Genomic DNA, 24,742 nt, shown 5'->3' on the forward strand with positions numbered 1-24,742 from the left:
AAAAAGCCAGTGTCCCTGTTCAAAGGCAGTCAGGTAGCAGGAATCCTCTCTTCCTTGGGGGAGAGTCAGCCTTTTTGTTCTATTCCTGCCTTCACCTGATTGGATGAGGCCCACCCACACTAGGGAGGGCAATCTGCTTTACCCAGTCTACAGATTTAAACGTTAATATCATCCAAAAACACCCTCACAGACACACACAGAATTATGTTTGGCCAAATATCTGGGTGCCCCATGGCCTAGTCAAGTTGACACATAAAATTAATCATCACAGTATCCTTGTGGACAAGATATAGAAATAAGAGCTAAATGAGAATACAGTCTAGAATTTGTGGCCCATAGATGAGAAGTTTGTTGATGGACCAGTGTCAATATGGCAGGAGGCCTGTGGTAAAAGAATAGCTTACACAGAGTCCATTTCAGTGTAATACGTGAATTACACACCTTATAACACTGGGTGCCTAAGAAGCAATAAGAGGCTCATTTATTGGGTGTAGATATTCTTCCCCTGGAAGAGGCATGGCTTACAAAGATGGTGTAGGTCACCATATTGCCCATCCCAGAGAAAGCTGGAGTAGGATGGGGTCTCAGGGCATCCTCCTCACAAAGTGTATCTGACCCAAACCGTTTACAGTGCTCCATCCTATGGAAATGTGTATAGTTAGGTGACAAAAGCCGGGACAGGATAGTATAATACCTTTTGTCTAAAAATATAAATCTATACATTTGTATAAGTGTAGAGTGTTATGAACCTTGCTAATAGAGAAACTGGAAGGCAAGGGGGCTCTAAAGTAAGGAGTCTTCACTACTTGAATTTCTTTTATGCAACGTGCATGAATTAACGTCTTATGTATTAGCATTTCTTTGAATAAGATAGAGAAATATATTTGAAATTCCAGAAATTAGCATTTCACCAAATAAATATTGAAAGAGACAGAGGGAGAAGAAAAATCTAGAGGAAAAGGAACAGAAAGGAAGGAGGAGGGGAGAGAAGGGGGAGGATGGGAAGGGTGGGAGAGAGAGAAAGAAAACGAAAGGAAGAAACAAAAGAAGACAAGGAGGACAAAGAGAGAGAGAGAAAAGAAAAGAAGGAGGGAGGGGAAAGAAAGGGAGAGAGAGGAAATTTCCCTAAACCTAGCTTCTCACTGGTTCCTCTCCTAATGCTGTTACTTCAGAAGTTGGAGGGGTTTTTCTTTAAGTTGCTCCTTCCTAGGACAGGGCAGAGGGGTAGGGGTCTAATTACTGTAACTTCAATGTCTCTACAAACTCAGGTGTGTAATAAATAACTTTCTTTCATTCGTTCTTCCTTCCTTCCTTCCTTCCTTCCTTCTTTTCTTTCTTTCTTTCCTTCTTTTTTGGAACAACTGAATCTCTGAATCTGAACCTCCATTTTCCCATGGTGGCAGAAAATATTACTTCAGTCATTCTTGGCTTCTTCAATCCTTCTCAGAGTTGTGCCACAGTCCTGGAATCTTACAGTGTCGAGGAATGGTGGAAAGCAAAGCAGGAGTTTGAGGCTGACCCTCAAGTCATAGGCTATAGGTCATCAGTGGACACAGCTTACCACAGATCACTGCCCAGAGGCCCATTGTCCTGTCTGCATGGGCCCTTTAGGTCCCTAGGTGTCTGCTGCTTCTGGGTTACAGATGGAACCCAGGAATTGTTTCCAGGGCTTCCTATGGTCCCATCTGCCACAAGACCTGTCCTTTTTCAAGCCATGCTGCCTCCCCAGGTATGTGGGCAGGGGAGGGCATCATGGGGGTTATCAGAAAGCAAGTCCAGGTTTCCAATTTTCTATGACCCAAAGACCACTTTTTCTTCTTCCTCCAACCACATGCTTTATCTTACTTAAAAAACAGTCTGATAAATCAAAACATTCTTATAACTAGAATATACTGATAGTACAAAATATCTTTTAACTCCTCTTGCAATTTAAGCTGAAATATTCACTCCCTGAACCTTGACTTTTGCCTCTACTTTTCAAGAGGAAAAAAATTATATCCTGCAAAAGAAAATTTATAAAAACCAGTCTCACACTTGCCTTGGTTTTTCATCCTCCTAATCCCCAAAGTTAGTAAATCACAAAAACAACTTGAACAAATATTCTCCACAGGTCTCTAGTGAAATGCTGAGAGACTCTACCTGACCTCATTCTTTTCAACATTTGAGTTGTTCCTGGCAAGACATTGGGCACAGGAAGACAGAAATAGGGCCGTGGAGGGGTGGGGGGAGAGGTTTCAGTACCAAATGTGCATTGGCCACCCAGCATGCCCACTCTAAGATTAAGGCCATTTCAAGGTCAAAGCCAGCATTGACTATTCAAGTGCATACTGAAGCACCTCCCCGAGTGCTTAGTAGAGAAGGTTCTAGTCATAGCCCTATAACAGGGCCTGAGGGTCAAAAACTAAGAAAATAAATAAGAAATAGGCAAGGGGTGCAGAGGCAGAATTGGGATAAATTGAAAGAAAAATTATTCAAGACACCCTAAATAGTCATTGCACATCTCTTACTACACTTTATTGTGGCTTGCCTGATAGGTTTTGTACTACACGAACAAGCTCTTTAAACAGGAACTGTGGGGCCGGCTCCGTGGCTGAGTGGTTAAGTTCGCGTGCTCTGCTGCGGCGGCCCAGGGTTTGGATCCTGGGCACGGACATGGCACCGCTCGTCAGGCCACGTTGAGGTGGCGTCCCACATCCCACAACTAGAAGGACCTGTAACTAAGATATACAACTATGTACGGGGGGGTTGGGAAATAAAGCAGAAAAAAAAAAAAAAGATTGGCAACAGTTGTTAGCCCAGGTGCTAATCCTTAAAAAAATAAAAAAATAAACAGGAACTGTGTCAATCTCACCTTTGTGTAACAGCTCATGCTCAATAAATATTTGTTGAATTTAGTTAAATTTAAAGTGTTAGTAGATAAATATCTGGTAGGTGATCTTCAGTATGGACAAGTATAATATAAAAGAAAAATAATCCAAATTATATTTACTGAATGTCAAACTCTAGGCTAACAGTTAAAGCTCAGAAAGAAATGTATTGTTAATTTAGACCATTTCCTGAGTATATTGGCCCAATGCCCTACAACAGACAAAAATGTCCAGAAAATATCAGACATCATCAAATAGCGTATGGGAAAGAAAGATAAACTAATAGTTGATCCTCAGGTGAACAATGCAAATCTACTAGTTTTAGAAATTTTTCTTCTGTTATGGTGTCAGTAAAACAAACAAACAAAAGATACAATATTTTATTCAAAGATAACGTGATTACTACTCAGAGAAACTAAAAATGACAAAAAAGTGCATGGAGAAAAGACTGGAAGGAAATTCACTCAAAACGTTAATTATGAATATTTGAGGATTGAGCAATTAGGGGTGCTATTTTCTTCAATTTTCTACTTTGCTGTTATCCAAATTTTCTAGAGTGAGCAGGTACCACCTTTATAATGAAAAAAAGAAGCATATTTTAAAAGGAAGAAAGATTAAAAAAGAATTAGAGTCCAGAAAAGGATGTCTAAAATGAGCAAGAGAAAAAGTGAATTAATGTATATGGACAAATCAATATACACACTATGAGATGACAGCGGGTGGGAAAGGAAACAAACTATTTTATACATAAGCAAACATGGACTGATCATCTTGAATATGGAGATTTGATGGTGGAGAGCCAAATTTCTGGCAATCAAGAGAAAAAATGATCCTGTCTATGGAAGACAGAATAATATTCCTCTCCCCCACCACCCCAGCAAATATTCACATCCGAACCCTTAGGACCTGTGAATATGTTACCTTACAAGGGAAAAGGGATTTTGCAGATGAGATTAACTGAAGACTCTCGGGATGCGGACGTTAGCCTCAATTATGCAGGTGGGCCCAATGTAATCATAAGAGTCCTTATAAAGGGGAGGCAGGAGGCTCAGAGTGAGAGAAGGAGATGTGATGATGGCAGCAGAGGTCATAGTGATGCACAGCCCCCAGCTGAGGAAGGCAGGCAGGCTCCAGAGCTGGAGAGCGAGGAAATTGGTTCTCCCCTAGAGGCTCCAGAAGGATCGCAGACCAACGGCCACCTTGAGTGGAGCTCAGTGACAATGATTTTGGACTTCTGACCTCCGTAACTGTAAAATAGTAAGTTTGTGTTGTTTTAAGCCACTAATTTTGTGGTAATTTGTTACAATAGCAATAGCAAACATGTACTGCCCATTCACGCATTCATCCAGCTCCAAGGATAGCCATCAGCTTGCAGTTTCCTGTTGCACCAAACACACTCTGCCTGGAACACCTCTCCCATCCATCTGCCTAGATCCTATCTCATTCTTCAAGACTAATGCAGGGGCCGGCCCGGTGGCATAGCGGTTAAGTTCGCACGTCCTGCTGCTTGGAGGCCCGGGGTTTGCCGGTTCGGATCCCAGGTGCGGACATGGCACCGCTTGGCAAGCCATGCTGTGGTAGGCATCCCACGTATAAAGTAGTTTAGGAAGATGGGCATGGATGTTAGCTCAGAGCCAGGCTTCCTCAGCAAAAAGAGGAGGATTGGCAGTAGTTAGCTCAGGGCTCATCTTCCTCAAAAAAAAAATAATAACAATTTAAAGCATCACTTCCCCTTGGACTCCCTGCTGCACTGGGCCCCTCTGCAGTCCAGTATCTCCTAACATGCCTCCTTTTCAGCACTTATCCCACTTGAGTTGCAATCGTTGATAATTGTATTCCTGTTTGTACCTTTTTGCCAAGTTCTTGCTTAATAAGTGGCTTCGGTACTTGTCCCCTTGTTATTTGCTAGGTCTCTCCAACAATAGTAAACTTACCAGGAACAGGGCCTACCCCTCTCTATGCGTATTCATGCACGTGTGTCTTCCCTACGTGCGTTTAATACACAGTGCTCCAAATCCTCCCCAAAAAACAGCTTCAAACAAATTCTCATTGAAAAAAAATGAACCGGTCTACCTTGTAACAAATTATTTCTCAGTAAGTTAGCAAACGGGAAAATATCCATGATAATATTATTATAATGCATTTTATTATGCTATTTACTAATCTGCTGTAAGAAATTAAGCTCATTTATTCAGTTAGTTTTCTCCTTGAGGAGGAACTCTCAACAGCACTTTTTTCTAGTCAGAATTACCCGGTTTTCGTATCGATGGTCTTTCCCTTCGACCACCAGATGCAGTATCCAACACAGCCAAAACTTATTCGACATATCACTTGGGTGCCTACTATGTGCAAGTACTGTTTGGGACGTGGAGAAACAAACGAATAAACCAAAGCTTACATTCTGAGGGGCGAAGATATGTAAATAAGTATTATCAAGAAAAACACTATAGAGAAAAAATAAAGTAACATAAGAGTAAAGAGATTAACAAGTTCTTTTCCTTTGGAGTAGAAAACCAGTCTTTAATGAGACAAATACCATGATCAACAGGAGAGCAGGTGGCAGTATGGTAGAACCAGGACTTTCAAGGTAAATGGAACTGGACTCAAATCCAGTTCCACCACCCACTGTGTGCCCTTAGACAAATTACTTAACTTCCCTGAGCCCAGCTGCCTCATCTGTGTTTTAAAAAAAAGGCACTCTCTCTCATAAGGTTATGAAAATTATATAAGATAATTCATACAAAGTGCTTGACATGGTACCAGACACATAGCAAGCAATTAGTACATAGCAGCTATTATATATGTGAAACAGTAGATAACATTTCTGAATAATTATTTCAAAACCAGGTTTCCTTATACAATATTATATGTTGTAAAAAAAATCATTCACTCTACAAATATCAATACTCAGAAATGTATGGGATGCTGTTTGGTTCCACCCAGATCGCTCCTTCCTGATGAGGCGCTCATTCCCCTGGTAGCTGCCCCGAGTTTGGCTGCTTAAGGCTCACAGATGATTCCTACTTTGGGAATTTTGCCCTCAACTGAACTGCCTCAGCTAGGGTTCTGCCCCTTCCCGGTTGAGCTGGAGTACCAAAGCCAGCCCTCTTGTTTCAATTTGGAACCATTTTGAAGGGCCATCCCAACTCCAGAGCACCCTGTGAGATGGCCTGAGGCCTCCGTGGGAACTTCTGCTTCCCTCACTCCCTCACAGAAACTGTTCCCAACACTCCTGGATAAACTTGAGCACCAACCAGAGTTGACTTCTCCAGGGAACTTGAATTTAGTCAAGCAACCATTATAAGGGCAAGGCACTGCTGTGGAGCGGGCTTAGCAAACTTCTTCTGTAAAGGGACAGACAATATGTGTTTTAGGCCTTGGTGGGCCAGATTCCCTATCGCATCTATTCAACTCTGCCATTCTACTGTGAAAGCAGCCATAGGCCGTACATAAATGAATGGGCGTGGCTGTGGTCCAATAAAGCCTTGTTTTGTAGGCGCTGTATTTGAATATCATATACCTTTCACAGGTCACAAATATTATTTTGATTTTTTTTCAACCATTTAAAAATGGAAAAACCATTCTCAGTTCACAGGAGTTCAAAACAGGCGGCAGGATAGATTGGGCCCATGGGCCATAGTTTGCCAACCCCCGAGCTAGAGGAGCGGGGTAGAGCAGCGAAGCTGTCCTGAAGCTCCCATTCTAATGAATGAGTTTACAAACTTGATATCATGGGACCCTAGAGCTTGTAACCTTGTTTCAAAGATATGGAAGACCCTATCGTGGCCCTAGAAGGGGCAAGAGAGCACGGGGGAAAGGAAGAGAAAAAAACGGGAAAAAAATAAGATTGGTAATTTCTTTCGAAGCTTAGTACCACCCAGAAAATCATATGCAGCAAAATAAAACTAAATAGTTGAATGTTCACTATGGTATTTCCCATTTAGAAAACTTCATCTCCACTAGTAAACAGAATTAGGAAATTTGAGTGGCTGTTTTGTGGCCTTAGCTAAGTAATCACTCAAAATAAAAACAATCGTGAGGCCGGCTTGGGGGCCTAGTGGTTAAGTTCACACGCTCCGCTTCAGTGGCCCGGGGTTCAAGGGTTTGGATCCTGGGTGTGGACCTAGCACGGCTCATCAAGCCACACTTGATGTGGCGTCCCACACAAAATAGAGGAAGATTGGCACAGATGTTTGCTCAGTGACAATCTTCCTCAAGCAAAAAGAGGAAGGTTGGCAACAGATGTTAGCTCAGGGCCAATCTTCCTCATACACACACACAAAAAACCACAATTGTAATTTGCTATAGTTTTAATGTTTATAAAGAATCTATTTTTGAATGATCTGATACAGAATAGAGAAAAGAGATATAAACATTTTGAAAACTGTTCAAGCCTATCTCTCTACCCAATTATAGCAGTAGAAACAGCTTGGAGGAATTTATTTGAGTAACAAGTATATTCTTAACTCTTTACCCTGAAACCTTTCAGCTTTTTAGTTTTGCCATGGTGTGTCATTGTCTTATTTGGCTTGTCTTCCTTCTCGATTTCTAAACTCCCTTAAATAAACTATACCTTTTCTTTTGCGATCATTTTTATCTTTGCTTTGTTGCTATACAACCCTGTCTTTGAAATCATTCTTTATAGCTCGTCTACCCACATTCCTTCATCATGTGTAATATTGTGAGATTTCCTCTTCAAGCATACCTGGCTTCCAGCCGACATTTACGTCTCTAGCTCTTGACTCCCCTTAACAACCCCCTCCTGCACATTCTCAAAATAAATGAACAAAGTCTTGCTTTAGGTTTGAGTAGTTGAGAAAGAGAAATGGAAGCATCCTGTCTATGGATTCACATTGCTATACTGAGAAATATGGAGACTAGGAGTGCTGATTTCAGTTGACACCAACTGTAGTAGCCGGTTAATGACTATATCTCTGGCTTTTGAGGTCTCCAGGTTCTTCTCTCTAGAGACTTGGAGACTGATTTGGTCCACGCTTGTCATGATGAGTTCAGATGCGAGAATCTGGGTAGGAGAACTGTCATGAAACACAGTGTCCATAATGTACTGTTTATATAACTCCACCACCTTCTGCTCCAGGTACTCATTCAGCACAGCATTAGAAATAGGCTTCTGCATTTGCAGGCTGCTTTTCTCTTTGATGCTGGTTATTCTCCAGTAGGATGAATACCGCTGGATAGGTCTTAGGGGAAAGTCACTGGGGTGGGTGGAAATGGAATCCTCCATGGGCAGAGGAATCTCAGACGATTTCAGCAATGGGCCATATTCAAAACTGCTCTCGGAAGGAAAATCTGTTGTCACGGAATTAATGGCCATCACCTGGCCGCCTGCAATATGTAAGTCATTGTAATTCTTGCAAATACTTTTGCAGGAAGGTGGAACCAAGTAGGTCTCTCTGCTGGGATCTCTACATATTTCGACTGCGGCCAAATTTGGGCTTTCGAACACAGGATTGGGGTTTGTCTGCAGCACTGTGATTCTCTGATTTCTGCTGTGTTGGCTCTCTCTTGAATGCACTGAAGAAATAAACTTGCCAGAGGATTTGCAGCTCACGTAGAGACTTCTGACTTGTGTCTCATCCACGGAAGAATAGGAAAGAGTAGCAGATTTCGTCTCCTCTTGCCTTTCCTCAGCCACCTGCTCATTATAAGATGCACAACTCCAGTGGATGTCGTTCCGGTAGGCCAGTCCACTGAGATACCCTTCTGACAGCATTCTGGAAAGAGAGTTGTGGAATAGCAATGGGGAAAATTAAGATTGGAATTTTAAAAGTTGAGTGTTGATATATCAAAAAAGTAAAGGACAATAAATGAAGTCATTTCATTCATTCAGCAAGCCATTACTAATTCTGTGCCTGCTGTAGACCAGGACTATGGCATGTGCTGGAGATATAAAGATGACTAGGATAGAGTTCCATCCTTTAAGAAGTTTCCACTATGGGAAAAAGTAAACTGGATACAAACTAATCCAACATCATATCATTGAGGGTTATAATGGTGATAGACACAAAGGAGTACAGAAGAGGAGCCCTTAACACAGCCTGGGGCAAAGGGGGAGAAGTCACGGGATATGTCACACAGTAGGTGACATTTCAGCTAAATTGTGAAGAGTAAGTAGGAGTTCCAGCCATTAGCACAGAGTTAGGAGAGAATATGGTGGCACGGCCATATACTAAGAAGCTGAGCATAAGCAGAAGAGGCTGGGAAAATAAGCTGGATTTGGATCATGAAGGGCCTGGTGAGTCAGCCATGGGCATTTGCATTCTGCCCCAGAGGAAATGAAAAGTGATTTAGAAGCTGCAAATTGGGGAAGCGACATAGCTAGTGGGTTATGAAAAAAAAAAAATTATGAGGAAATTTGTGGCAAAGTCTACTGAAAATAAGAGCTGTATCTTACTCATCTTTGTATTTTAGCCCTGGGAGCTAGCACAATTGTTTGCATTTAGGAGAGACTCAAAAGATATTTGTTAGCTTGAATTAACTAACTGACAACAATGGCATGGTATGAAATTAATTCACTATCAACCCATCATGAAGGACCATGAGGCCTTGCCTACCTTGGCGGCCCAGGACAAGTTTCTTGCTTTATCCCGCCCACTCCTCAGACTATGTCCTGGACGTGTCTTTGCACCCAGATGAGGTGTTTACCTCTACCCTAGTTACCAGGGAGCTTTTCTGACCTTGCTCTTTTGCTATACCTGCCTACCGTCCCCTCCCTCAGCAGTTGTCACTGGAGTAGGGATTGGCTAGAATAGTCTAGAAACCAGCAGCTACATTTTCTAAAAAAGGAACACACTGGTATTCCTGGCACTGAGGCAACAGACAACAGCAAGGAAAACTGATCCTCTTTGGCCTTGAGGCCTGCGCTTCTAAAACAGACCCGTCAACTTGAGCTTGAAACTGAAAAGCCAAATGAGAAAAGGATTGTTTTAATCATACGTAAGGGTCTTTTTAAATTTTAGCATCTCTTTTATATTCATATAGTTATTTCCCAAGTAAATTTTTCATTGTATAAGGGTAATATTATAAATATAATTCGTATAATTGTTTTAACTGTATAAGGGTAATATTTTCATTGTTTGTTTTCTCTTTTGGAACTATTCAAAGATATGTTCGGCAAATTTATCAATTACTTAAATGTTTACTATATTCCAGGGAGTGTCATGTACCATAAAGATACAAAGTTAAAGGTCTTCAACAGATCTGTGACATAATTCTTGTATGCTGAACACACTTAAAAGGATAAAGAAAATGTTTCCTGAACAAAATTTTTCTAAGTGTTGTTCTACCCTCAACAAATTGAACTTCCAGGTGAAAAGACAAATCTTCCATACATGAGAAGATAATTAACAGAGCCAAAGAGTTTATCGTAAAGGCTGGATAGTGATGCAGTTACTTTACGACCCTCCCACTCCACCACACCCAGGCTGCAACTGGGCCTTCCGCCTTCAAGGCCTCAGAATATCATTGTGGAAAACCATACCCAAAATGCGACTCCTGGCTTTTGAGTTTCTAAATAGACTTCAGAAACTCTTGGCAGAAATCATAGTTTCAAAGAAATGGCTTTTGAAATATCATAACCTGAGCTTTTAAACTTCAGAGCCCCAAACCCTGAAGGACTTAAGGCCTAATATTTATGCATCAACAATAGACTCAGTGACTGGAATCTCCTGTGAAGGGAAACAGTGTGGCTCCAGATAGGTTTGGGGAGCCAAGAAAAGAAGAGGTGTAGGCTCTACCTCCCAGGTAGAATCTGAGGAAGCAGGAAGTCTCACGGAATTCTCTCCTGTGCGTCATGGTGCGGGAGTAGCAGGAGAGCCAGCCACGTGGATTGCCTGGGTGCACAGGCCTGAGGCTGCCTCAAGTCTGCTCTCACACCAGCGTGCTGCCTAGAGCCTGCAAACCTAGAAAAGACCTAGATTTAGGAGGGAAGACTACAGACATGGTCTCTGTAGACTAGTAACCAGGGGCCAAGCGAATAATGAGAGGTACCATGGATGCCAGTGTGACGACATGATGGCAATCAAAGATGCCCCCAACCCCCACATCCCCAGCTGGCCCTACGGCTCTCTGTAAGCAAGCTGGTGCTTAGAAGCAAACCCAAGGAGGAGGGAGCCCTGAAGTGACTAAGGAAATCCTGATTGACAGTGATTACTCAGGAGAATGTGAGCTCAAAAGAGAGACCAAATTGAGTAGAGAAAAGCAAAGACACCCAGGAAAAATAGCAGGTTAGGCATATGCATGTATTTTTTTCTCCCCCCCCCCCAAAAAACTTGACTAAAAGAACAGTAAATGATTTTTTAAAAGGTATAATCCACTAAAAAGGGAGAACAAGAGAAGAGACAAGACCAATAACGTTTTAAAAGCTGGAAAGCAGGAAGCTGAGGGCTAATGACAGGAGACCTGAGGAAGCTGGCTCCTACAAGAGCCGTGGGAAAATCCAAGAGCCAGTCTGATTTAAATTCCCCTAAATGTTCAGGACTTGGTGGCACCATCTACCCTTTGGGAGTAGGGTAAAGAGGGTATATCTAAAATAAGAAAGATTGATTGACAGTCTATCTAAAAGGCAGTCAGAAACCCAGATCCTCTCGTTCATTCCACACAGCCAGGTGACTGTCTCGCATCTTCAACCCCAAAGGAAAATTTGAGATTTATTCTCTGAAGAATAAAACATAGGGTCTCTGAACTATGGGATATCAGTTGAGGGTAGGACTATTGAACCGATAATAGATAGATTAAATAAACATGCATGTTGGATGCTGAGATCTGTGACCTCTCCCCTTAGTCAGCTATCAGAATGCTGGCAGAGGGGCATCCACCTTCCAGGCAGGATATTGGGAAGACTGTTCTGGGGAACCCAACTAGTCTGAGAAGCGGAGCAATTGAGGGGCTGGCCCGGTGGCGCAGCGGTTAAGTGCGTACGTTCCCCTTTTCGGCAGCCTGGGGTTCGCTGGTTCGGATCCCGGGTGCGGACATGGCACTGCTTGGCACACCATGCTGTGGTAGGCGTCCCATATATAAAGTAGAGGAAGATGGGCATGGATGTTAGCTCAGGGTCAGTCTTCCTTAGCAAAAAGAGGAGGATTGGCAGCAGGTAGCTCAGGGCTAATCTTTCTCAAAAAAAAAAAAAAAGAAGAGCAATTGACATCAGAGGTTCCCCAGCTAAATGGGGCAACCAAATCACCCTTCATTCAAGCTCACAATCAACAGAGCCCATCAAGGTTTTTGGATTCCCATTCTTAAATATGAGTAGAATTTTGAAACATCTGAAGAAAGCTCCGAGAGAAACCAAAATAGCCACCTAGAAGAAACAAACTGGGTGGCGGTGGGATGGTGGGGAAACTACCTTGAATATTCTCAAGGAGAGAGGGATAATACCACAATTTTGAATTAAGAATGCGATGCTATAAAAAAGCATTCTGAAGCTCTTGGAAATTAAAAGTGATCGAGAATTTTAAAACTCAATAGAAGGATTGGAAGGTAAAGTTGAGGCAAACTCCCATTTTGAAGGAGAACAAAAACACAAGATGGAAAATAGTGGAGAAGAGGTAAAATTAGAAAACCAGTCCAGGAGATCCATTCTCTGAATAATAGAAGGTTCAGAAAGAGGACAGAGAAAATGGGGAGAAATTGAAAGACTTCAAGAATAGTTCTCAGAACTGAGGGATATGAGTTCCCAAAACACTGGGAGAAAACAGACCTCCATCTGCTTTCGTTATTGTGGAGTGGTGGAACACGTGGGACACAGAGAAAATACCGTAAGTTTCCAGAGAGAAAAAAGTCAGAAAAAAAAAAAAGACCAAGAACCAGAATCTTCAGACTTATTAACAGCAACATGAGAAACAAGACCATACAACAAAGTCTAAAAAATTTTGAACAAAAATTATTTCAACCTAGAATTTGACCAAGTTATCAATCAAGTATGAGGGTAGAATAGAGATGTTTTTAGGTCACAAGTCTCAACTCATCTTCCAGGCAGCTTTCTCAGGAAGTCAGTGGAAGATACGCTCCATTGAAAGGAGTAAGTAAATCAGTAAAGGGAAAAGGGATAAGGAAACAGGAAATCTAGCACAGGGAGAGACAAAGGAGCTCTCAGACTGGGTTAGCCTGAGCCCCTGCGCCACATCCCTCCTTGAGTTGTGCCCCTCCCAACAAGGTGAGAAGTCCCGGAGACCGACATGATGGAGCCCACCCAACCTCTAGATCACCTTCTAACCACACTCCTGCTACTCAGGAGCTCAGAATTCCCCACTCAACTCGCCCAGACCCCATCTCAGAGTTTGCACAGGCTCTTCGCCAAACCCATCATGACTAGGGCTGACTCACGGACCGGGTATGCACTCACACCCATGCCCACTAGGTGATGACGGGGCAGCTTTTTGTTAGGGCTGTGGACAGAAACTGGATGTCTGGGCTGAGGTTGAGGGGTAGCCAGGACTAGGAAGAGAAGATGGATGGGCTGTAGACTGAGGGTCCCTATTTTTTGTCCTAAGCCCAGAAAGAGTGAGTCCTGCCCATGATGAAAGTGAAAGGACATTCCAGGATGAAAGCTGTGTGACAGGCTCAAAAGGCAATGTGGCTGGTTAGAAGAGATCGGAAGGCTTCAGGAGATAAAAATGAAACTGAAGACAATAAGTCTGACCATCTTATATAAGATTTATATAATTGGCTATGGATTTTGGGGGTGAATTAGGAAAAGCTAAGCAAGTGAGAAACCTAGACCAGCACTGTCCAACGGAACTTTCTGGGCTGATGGAATGATTTATATATGTGCTGTCCAAAATATTAACCAATAGCCACATGTGGCTATTAAGTACTTCAAATGTGGCTAATAAAACGGAATTTTAATTTTATTTAATTTAAATAAATTTAAAATATCACATGGCTACTATATTAGCATGGACTTAGTGAAGGTGATAATATAAAATTGTAAAATACTGAAGACAGCTAATTATAATTGCCATCTAAAGTTCACTAGATGATAACTGTCATAGCAATAATTCTAGAGTGACATCTAATTAGCTAATTCGTTTCTGTGCTCCTTTCTGGAAAAGCGGTATCAAAAGATGGTGAACCAAGAGAATAAGCTTTTAGAAGTTTGGTAATGAAATGGGACTGTTGGGACCCTTTTCTGAAACCTATTGTTTCGCTGTTATGAAACAGAGATTATGTAGAACTTCCTTTAATTTTTTTCTGTTTCTATTTGGAGAAGTCTAGAATGCCTGTGTGAATGGTTCAAGGAAAATTTTTTAAACTATTTTTGTTTCAGTAGTGTGTTCTCTTAGATTGTCTCTGAGGTGACGAAAGTACAGTCCAGAGAATTTTCTGTGGTGATGAAAATGTTCCACATCTGTGCTGTCTCATATGATAGCCGATGGCCACATGCAATTCCACTTGAAATGTGGTTAGTGTGACTAAAATTTTAATTGAATTTAATTTAAATTGCCACATTTGGCTACTATATTGGACACCACAGATCTAGACAATTGTAAACTCCCACTTATAATTTAAGAAAAAGTTGTGCAGCAAAAAAACTGTGGTTTATTATATGACTGAGTTGTAGATAGCTTTTGTATTGTCATAGTAATATATAAAGCACTGGAAATTGATCTAACCAAATTTAAAATATAACCACAAGATGATAAAGTCAGAAAATAAAGATAATATTTTATCATGTGTAGTAACATAATATCAACAAAAATTGTGTTAGGCATTTGCCTGGGTCCAGACTGGGTGGCCAGTCCATACAGTGAGAAGAACAGGACAAGGGTATACGTACTTGGTGAAAGCTAGGAAAGGAAAGAGAACTAAATCCCTATCTTCGTGGTGACAAGTGGATAAATAATGCCCCAAACTGAAAAATCCAAGAGTTGCAACACAAACATGCTACTTAAAGAAATGGTGGTAGGGGCTGGCCCAGTGGCTCAGGGGTTAAGTGCACACGTTCCACTTTGGTGGCCGGGGGTTTGCCGGTTCCGATCCCAGGTATGGACGTGGCACCGCTTGTCAAGCCACGCTGTGGTAGGTGTCCCACATATAAAGTAGAGGAAGATGGACACGGATGTTAGCTCCAGGCCAGTCTTCCTGATCAAAAAGAGGAGGATTGGCAGCAGATGTTAGCTCAGGGCTAATCTTCCTCAAAAAAAAAAAAATGATGATAAATAGCAAATAATTAGTAAAAGAATATAAAAGTAGTTGCTTCTGAAAAAGGAGTGCAGGGGTTGCTGTTTTTCAGGACAAATCTCTTAGAATTATTTGATCCAAATTATGTGTACACACAACTTTAATTTTCTTAATTAAAAGAAAAACTAAAAATAAATATTTTTAAAATAGCTAATAAAGGGAAAAAAATAAGGTAGCATTTCCTGTACAGCTGAGTTTGTGGTTAAAGATACTTCATGTTCTAGGGGTGAAGGGGCATACCTATAAGATGACTGAGAAATAATAGTGTACAACTGAAATTTCATAATGTTGTAAACTATCATAACTTCAATTAAAAAAAAGATACTTCATGGTCTAAGAGTGAAGAAGAGAGAGAGAGATCACTGCGGGAAAGGTAAACCTCTATTTGGCCCTGAAGCACAAGAAGGGTTTGAACAGGCAGTGAGAAAGGGGGGCGGCGCTGCCGAGAGGAGAGTAGGCCAACCAAAGCAAAGAGGCCTGTGTTGTCATTCTCACGTGGGTCAGTAATAGACACCAGTCTAGGTGGGATGCAAGTGTTACTTCTCCAAGTCATGGCCACCGAAGGGCCTTTACTGAAATGTCACAATTTGTAAACTCACTCTTTATTACCCTCTGTTCCCATTCAGACATATCCCAAATCTCCCACTATGTATCCTATTTCTTTTCATGTTAAACAATCAGCCCTAGTGGATTCTTCTTTCATTTTATGTGGATAATGTTTATGAGTCCTCCGGGTAATCTCTACTTCTTCACAACAATGAAGGAAAAGGGGCCAGGATTTTGTTTTGAGTAACAGGCCTTTTGCCCTATTTCTCATTGACTGAGAGCTTTGTTGGTACCTTAATTCTAGTAGAATAAGAACCCTACCATTCTGATGTGTGAGGCCCAAGGGAGACCGGTAAAGTGGTAGCTCCAACGGTGGAAAAGCAGAACATGTGTCCTAATGTTTAGGGATAGGTACACCTATGGCTGAGGGAAAAGATTCCTACAAGGGAGGAGTGGAAGAGAAGGTCAGAGAGGTAAGTTGGGATGTGCAAGGCTGAGGACATTCAATTTACCCTGCAGGCAAGGCGCAGCTCTGGAAGGTAACTAAGCTGATTCACTGCATGATGTAATCTATCAGTAAAGTGCAAGATGAATTTCAGCAGGACGAGATTGGAGTTAAGGACCCAAGTTAGGAGGCTGCTGGATTCATCCTGACCTGAAGCGATCAGGACAGGAACCAGGAGGAAGGTAGCAGAAAAGGAAGAGAAGGAAAAACGAGAGATCAAGACTCCCGGACTCTGGAGTAAAGGAGAGAGAGAAGCCAAGAGTAACTGAATCTGGGCATGCTGGGAAATGGCACCAGCTTTGACCAAAATGGGGAGATCAGGGAAGGAGCCAGAAAGGGAGCTGGTGGGTTTAGTTTAGTTCCTCTGGAGTCTGACATGAGATAAACTCTGAGTGCAGGTGTCTAATTGCGCGTTGGAGATTCAGGCAGGGAGCTCATTAGAGAAATTACTTACAGTGAACAGTGCAATCGTCTCCCAAGTGTGGGCAGTCAGAATTTATATTGGGAGCTTGTGAATGTTTGTGATCATTTCTGTGGGCAGCCCACCCTGAACAGCACAAGGAGGAATGAGTGACAGCTGCAGCCGCAGTATCGCATCGCTTTGTAAAAACGACAAGAGCTTCAAACGTATGGAAGAGGTCACATCTTTAAAATCCACATTCGAAGGTAAAATTTAGTTATGTATTCAGACTCAGTAAGGTAAAAAAAATTCTTGACCTGCTAGTCATCAGACCAGATTTCTAGTTCTGACCTTGGCACTAGCTGTGGTTTTAATCTAGTTAGTGACAAGTCTATAAAATAGCTAACATTAGTACCAGGTACAGCTTAGATATTATCCTAAGGGCTTCTTATGTGCTAAAGGAGTGGATCCCCGCCAAGTCTCTAAGATGTAGGTACTATTATTATACTCATTTTATAGATTTATAGATGTCAAAATTAAGTAATGCGTCCAAAGTCACAAGGCATTCAAACACTGGCAGTCAGAAAACAGAGCCCACGCTCATATGTTGCTTAATGTCTCAGAGACTCGATTTCTCATCTGTAAATGAAATTAAATTCTCATCTGTGGGATTAAATTATCTAGTCCCCTCAAACTTTAATTGTATGGGTTTATGACCATATAAAAAGGGTTAGGTGACCATTACTCAGAATCAAAATTCGTTTCTGAAAAATTGGCAGCAGAGGGCAGCAGAGAGCACACTAAAGCAGCTTTTGAAAGATCGTTCTAAAGAGTTATATTAGGCAAAACTTATAAACAAAATTTATACATATATTAACTCATTTTATATTCATAAAAACCCTTTAATGTACCATTAGAATGAAAACAGTGCTATAACATGACATCCTAAAATTAAAAAATAGAGAAATAGAGAAAGTTATTTGGATTTATTTTGATTAATTGTTGATATTTTTTCTTAATAAATTTCAATGATTATCTGCGAAATTCTTATAAGACATCACTTGATCTCTTCAAAGGTATTATAAGAGGTATAATTCAAACAAATGTTAACATTTATTAGACAATCTCATCTGAGACCCTAAACTTGACCTAAAGGATTACTTCAATTGTTAAAAGATATTTTATCATTTGAATTTTTGTTTCTCATCATCGAGAAGCTGTATATATATATATATTTAGAATTTGTATATTTAGAATTCTCCATGACTGGTTAAGTGTGAAGGAAAAGACACCCAAGGACATTTGCAGATGAGATTTCTAGGCAAATTTAGCCTATATTAATCATTACCAGGCAGGGGAATACCAAAATTACCCTTATGTGCAGATTCACACCTTTAGAAGGACTAACATGCAGCACCTTGTTAAATCATTTACTTGGATTTTAGAAGAAATTGCAATATAAATTCTTTCTTCTACACTAGCATTTACATAGTTTCTCAGAAAATCGTTGTTATAACTCTGTACATAGACACACATTTAATTTACACCCAAACAGCACAAGGATGGACTCAAAGAGAAAACGTAAAGAAGGAAGAACTTTGAAGGGGGAGCATTCGGAAAAACCTAAGTTAGGGATCAGCAAACTTTTTCTCTGAAGGGCTAAATGTTTAATATTTTAGGTCTCTGTTACAACGACTCAACTCTGCCATCACAGGGGCCGGCCCGGTGGCACGGCGGTTAAGTTCACCCTTTCCACTTCTCGGCAGCCCGGGGTCCACCAGTTTGGATCCCGGATGCAGACATGGCACCGCTTGGCAAAAGCCATGCTGTGGTAGGCGTCTCACATATAAAGTAGAGGAAGCTGGGCATGGATGTTAGCTCAGGGCCAGTCTTCCTCAGCAAAAAGAGGAGGATTGGCAGCAGTTAGCTCAGGGCTAATCTTCCTCAAACAAAAAAATTAAAAACAAAAAACTCTGCCATCACAGCAGCAAAGCAGCCATGGACAATACATAAACAAGTGGTTGCGGCTGTGTTCCAATAAAATTTTATCTGCAAAAACAGACAGAGGGCCAATTTGACCCAGGGGCCATGGCTTGCCTATACTTAATCTAGAGCAAAAAGCTAATGCAATAAGTTGGATAGGGCATAAGAATACTAGCAATTGTGTCAGGTGCTCTCCATACATTGCCCCTAATCTTCCAACAACACTGCATGTTAGATCTTATTATAATCCTGGTTTTCCAAATGAGAAAACCGAGATTCAGATATGCAAATGACCTTCCCAAAGTCACTGAGCAACTAAGTACTAGAAGCAAGATTCAAGTCCAAGTTTACCAACTGCAAAGCATGTGGTCTGTTCTTAGAACATATCACGTGACTGCAGAGCTGAGAGCAGTTAATATCACACAGTCATGACGAGCGATTAGTCCTTCCAGAAAAAGAGTATCGGCCCTGACTCCATTTAATAACAACACCACTTGCCAAATAAAGGAAGGAAGGTGCAGTGAAATACAAAAAGGAACGCTCCAGGAAGACAGCCAGTACCCACCCTGGAGGGGTGACCCAGAGGGCTACACACATGTCCCAGTTGTGCGTCAATGCTTTATGTCTTAAGGTGGACAAATCATTTATCCTCTGGTTTTTTAATCTAACCGTATGAACATTTTCCTTAACCATTCCCACAGCTATAGCCTAGCATCCTCTCACCCTTAATTTTACAACCAGAGAGTAATTTAATACTACAGATGCCCTGTTTAGATATCATCAGCTCCGCATCACCTCCAGGATAATGTCCATACACGTTAGGCCCTCCTGGTATGTGGTCCTTATCTGCCTTCCCATTCTCATCTCTGCCTGCTCCCCACAGGACTCGGGACACAAGCCAGGCTGAACTCCCAGTTCCCCCAAACCCCACACCCATCCCAGCATTTGTGCATTTTTTCTTCTGTCCTGAGAGCCCTGATTCCCTATCCATCCCATCCCACCACCCATACCATTCAAGTCTCTTCTCATAGGTCAACATTTCAGTGTCCCTGACCATCCATTCAGAATCCTTGTCCCTAAATTAGAAAGAGATTCTGAATTCTTTTCTCCCCAACCAAATATATGTATCAGGATTGCAGGGAACTTTAGCAAAATCCAGCTGCTAACTTAAATAGTGAAATAAATCAGAGACAGTCCTTTGAATGAAGGAGTAACAGGAAATAGCAAAAGGAAAGTGAGAAGATTGGGGATTGGCGAGAAGTGGGGGAATTAGGGGTGATAACGTGGCAGAACAGATACTGTCTCTGGAAGGACAATTTGCATGCATACGAACTAAGACATCTGAGACAGGATGCAAAGAAGACCTCCACGGTCTCACAAAAATGGGAGCAGTGGGATGGGGCTGCCTTCGCATCAATGGGATATAACCTCACGGAAATAAAGACAGGGAAACATTATCTACTGTTCCATGGAAGATCTTGGGCGTAGCTGGGGTGCAGTGTGGTTCCCATCTGTCAGCATGTCTGCTTATGCTAGATCTGCCTTTTAACAGTTACAAACCAGTACGTCTACAGGCACATCTTATGCTAGCAAATCATTTCTCATAGCGGACCTTGAGGTTTTCCTTGCTTTTTACTATGTGTGCTCGCTGCATATGCCCCATGAATGTTTTCTTAGACCAGATTTGGAGAAAGCGAACTGCGAGATCACAGCTATTGCGCGTTGCCTTTCATGTAGCTTGGGCCAATTTATCCTCTCACCAGCAATGTTCGAGATTAACTGTTTCCACTGACGTTCTTCAACACAGTATTATTAGTTTTTCATTTTCCAATCAGAGGAGCAAATTTATTTTCGCCTCAAATTTGGGGAGGAAGCAAACGGTCTTGTTAAGATTATGCATAGGTGATGCAGCAGAGTTGTTATTTTTTAATACCCTCAAATCCTCAAAACATTCTGTCATCTCTTCCCCTCTCTATTTCCCCTCTAATCTAAATTCTAGATCCTGTAATTCCAATCTATGCTTTTGAAGATCTTCTTGATTTCAGAGACTTGCAGGTAAACCACTGAAAGGTTATCATTGAAAAACTCGAATATTACTTGGTTCCGAATCTAGTTATGATAATGTAACCAAATCTATATTACATGTTTTGATTTTTTTTTTCAGTGAATGATATAAAAACTTTACCCCAAACAAGGGGTTTCTTTAGGAAGGATCTCCCTGTATAAAAAAGCATCTGCAGTTTTCTTACTTTTATCTATGAAAGCATGTGTTCTTTAGAGCTGGAAATAACCATTCACTTGACTATATACCTTGGATTGTGTCCCTGTTATTTCATCTTTTGTAACATTTCCCGACAGATGCTCTAAAGGATCACTCATCCATATTTCAATTCCTGTTACAAAACATGTAATTTGAAATTCTCTCTTCTTCTATCAAATATGAAGTGATTCTTATGTAACAAATTAATTTCTGAAAGTCTCATTTGATGACTAAGATAACATAACCATAGTCAAAAGGCCTCTCTTTTCCATATTAACGTCACCAAGTAAATAATTTTCTGTTCAGTTCTACTTAGATCCTTATGACCAAAGGTAACAGCTACTCCCAAGGGCTTTATCTGGATGTGTGAATTTCCTTATTTCAGAAAATATAAATTTTGGTGCAGAAATATTAGTAAATATATTTTTGTCATAGTTTGGATTTTTCTTCATATTCTGTCTTTACATCTCACAAATGGAAAAATTAAAGGTTATGATCACTTTTTCAAATTATTTTAAATTATTTAAAAGTATTTTGGCACAAAATGAGAGGGCAAAAAAAATAAGAAAAGTGATCATAATAGCATTGACTAATGTTAAATTTCCTTGGTGTTATGATTATTAATCATTGTTAATTATATTGTTAATTATGTCTGTTACTGTTAACATTTATTTAATTGTAGGCATATCAACCAAATGCAATGCAAGATACTTGATTTGGATCCTGAATTTAAAAAATAAAAACTCTCTAAAGAACATGCAAATAATTGGGGAAATTTGAATATGGATCATATATTAGATAATAGAGTTGTATTGATTTTACGCTTCCTTAGCGTTATAATGTGTAGAGGCCTGCTCTTTTTTCTTAGGAGATACATGCTCAAGAATATGGGGGTGACATACATCCTAAAATCAACAATATACTTTCAAACAGTTCAGGAAAAAAAATTGTGTGTGTGTGTGTGTATGTGTACATATGGAGAGAGAGAGACATAGCGAGCGAGAGAGAAAGTAAATGCAGCAAAATGCTATAACTGATAAATCTACATGCTGGAAATATGGATGTTCATTGTACTATTCTTTCCATTTTTCTATAGGTTTTAAACTTTACAAAACAAAAATTGGGGAGAAATAACTATATTTAGTTAATGAAGGCAAATTTATATTCTGTCATGTTTGTGAAGAGCTTAGAAGATATATATACCTTATATATCTAAGATAACCATTAAGTATGTGATTTGAAATGTTTCAGTAGCTTGAAATAACTTTTGAAAACATCACTTTGCTCTGAGATAATAGGACTAGTGTGCTACCTTTGTATATCCCCCAAATCATTGTTATGATATGAACCTTTTACACAAATTTCAAATAATCTCCACTCCGACAAGAAGCTTCTCAAACTCAGAACACAATCTTCTTAGACTGACTTGTGCAAGAAGTCTTCTAAAAATATCAGGATGAATATTCTGGCCAAACAAGGTCTATATTCAAGCACAGATAGACGTGCACAAGAAAAAGAATGCCTGACCAAGCCTAAAGATAATTCAAACAAGAGCCCACCTGTGCATGCACTGTCTTTAATACCAAGCAAATAGACTTTCCCCAAATCCCCCAGATGGCAATTCAAAAAGCATCATCACTGTAGATCACATTCACTTTGAGTATGCCCTGCCACCCAGAAAAACACTTACAAGCTCGCTGAATGAATAGTTGAGAGTCAAATCCAATTGGAATTTATTGTGATTGCATTCATCTCTAAAACTCCATAGCTGTAACTGAATTCAAGAGTTGTGCTGTTCTGGCAAAATTCTACTTAGGTTTCTAGGTCTTCTTTTAAAAATGCAGAAGCTAAACTTGTGTAGCCATTAGTGACCGAGGACTGAATAAATTACACAACAAATATTTGATTAGACCACTAGTCAAAATTTTTAGGTAAAGTAAATATTTTAGAAATGCCCAAAATGGGAACATGAGGAGGTAAGAGAAGGGAGCGTTTGACTTAATTTCTCTTTATTGTCCAACTCCATTGAATGCTTGCTTAAACTCCCATTCACCTCTAATTTGGTAAACTAGAAAAGCATTTTAGGTGCAAAAGATTGGATCTGAGTTCTGATGATAAAGGGCTAAGAAAATGAGAGAAGACAAATGACAGGAAAAGTTAGAAGTTATTGGGCCCATTGGCTCCTTTTTCTTACCTTCACTAACCAATCTGCTTCTTGGGTCCTGCAGAAACACAGTGATTGACCATACAGAGGTGAATAAGCCAGCCAGTGCTTTTTCCAGAAATATTTGCAAGCCTTTCGTAAGTCTACCTCTTACTGATAGGATCAAGAAATTAAGCTGCTCATTGCACTGCCATTCTTTTTATAACTGATCCTATGGAAAAAGAGTTGTTTGTGCTCAAGTCTGATTTGTGCTCAAGTGCAGTGGGAAGTCCCAGGAAGGGGAGAGGCAATAACTGACAAACCCACATCGAGCTACAGAATGGTGTTTCTTCCCCTTTTTCGAAAAATGAAACCTATCTATGAAACTGCCTCTTGTTAAAATAGTTTATTGCTCCACATTATGTAAGAACTCTATCAACGTAAATTGACTCCTGTAGCAATAAATTCTCTCAGACCTGTGTCCCGAAAGAGAGCCAAAGTCACGTCTGAGTTAGAAAATTCTCAGTTTCATCACCAATCGATAATTTTTAAGAAGCATTATTTCTCAATTGTACTCATAATTTTTAAAAATTCAACTAAAAATAGTTTTCTTTCTCAAATTAACAAAGGGAAAAAATGTGATGATACACTGGGTCAGGTTGTGGAGAAACAGACACTCTCACACACTATTGGTGAGAACATAAACATTTTTAGAGGGCAATTTCCCAGTATCTGTCAAAGTTTTTTTTTCAAATTTTTAAATATTCCTACCCTTTGACCCAACAATTCCATTTCTTTAAATTTATCTGTGCGATATATTTGTACCTGTGCACAAAGCCATGTGAAAAGATATTTGTTGCAGCATTAAGAAAGTAAATAACAGGGAAAAAATTCATAAATAGGATTTGACTAAATAAATGAGAGTATATCCCTATTGTAAAACACTATGCAGTTGTTAGAGCGAGGCGGCTTGATGTCTAATAATAGGAAAAAATCACCAAGATACATTCTTTAGCAAGAACGTATAATATGCTCCACTTTGTATTTTAAAGCAATGTGTGTGCGTCTGTGTGTGTGTATATATATATATATATATATATATATATATATGGAAGAAACACCATATATATTTGCTTATGCAAAGAATATTTCTAAAGGGATATGCAAGAAGCTAGAAAAAAGCAATTGCCTTTTGAGAATGAGTCTTACTTTTCACCCTACATACCCTTTTGAAATTTCTACTATGTGTATGTATTACTTTTTCATTTTAAAAACAGGGATTTGTAAGTCATATTTAACTTTATTTGATTTTACAGCCCAAACGTATCGTAATCTATGTCTTTCCTGGTGGACAGATAAGTCTATCTGCGAATGGGTCAGGTATTCTTGCCCAAAAGCGGAAAAATCTTTAGAGCTCTCAAAATAATCTGGCTGGTTTACCCTGACTGCTTCAAGTAAACCAACAAAGAATAACCCTGCGCAAGTAATATCTACTTTTGTTGTCTTTTTCTACCTAATTCTGATCAAAGGTAAGTTCCAAATCCTGAATAAGTGAACATTTCTGTTTAATGGGTTTGTTTTGTTCACCTTTGATCTATTTCTTATCTTAGAAAGTTCTATCTTTAAAAGTGTACTGGCATTTTTATTTCTGTTAGACTCTTTTGTGATTTCCTGCATTATTTCATGGAACATTACTTGGATCCAGTTGAAAAGGCAGATTCCCACGTATGAGCCATAATACAGACAGTTTCTCAATTAGTCCTGAGTCTGACTTGTCTGGCTACCACAAGAATGAGCAGACTCATTGCCCCAGGCCAAGTTCAGTTGCAGTGTAATC

General features: G+C 40.2%; 1 protein-coding gene across 1 annotated transcript; it reads right to left on the bottom strand.

Annotated features, from left to right (window-relative positions):
- Window positions 1–7,159: 7,159 nt before the first annotated feature.
- Window positions 7,160–23,199, bottom strand: TASL (TLR adaptor interacting with endolysosomal SLC15A4). The gene is made up of 2 exons (XM_008508582.2): window positions 22,957–23,199; window positions 7,160–8,602 (listed from the first exon to the last, which is right to left on the bottom strand). The coding sequence occupies exon 2, from the start codon at window positions 8,599–8,601 to the stop codon at window positions 7,708–7,710; it is 894 nt and encodes a 297-aa protein (XP_008506804.1). The 5' UTR covers window position 8,602; window positions 22,957–23,199; the 3' UTR covers window positions 7,160–7,707.
- Between the last annotated feature and the right edge of the window lie 1,543 nt (window positions 23,200–24,742).

This window comes from Equus przewalskii, chromosome X, assembly GCF_037783145.1.
Source record: "Equus przewalskii isolate Varuska chromosome X, EquPr2, whole genome shotgun sequence".
NCBI classification, from domain to species: domain Eukaryota; kingdom Metazoa; phylum Chordata; class Mammalia; order Perissodactyla; family Equidae; genus Equus; species Equus przewalskii.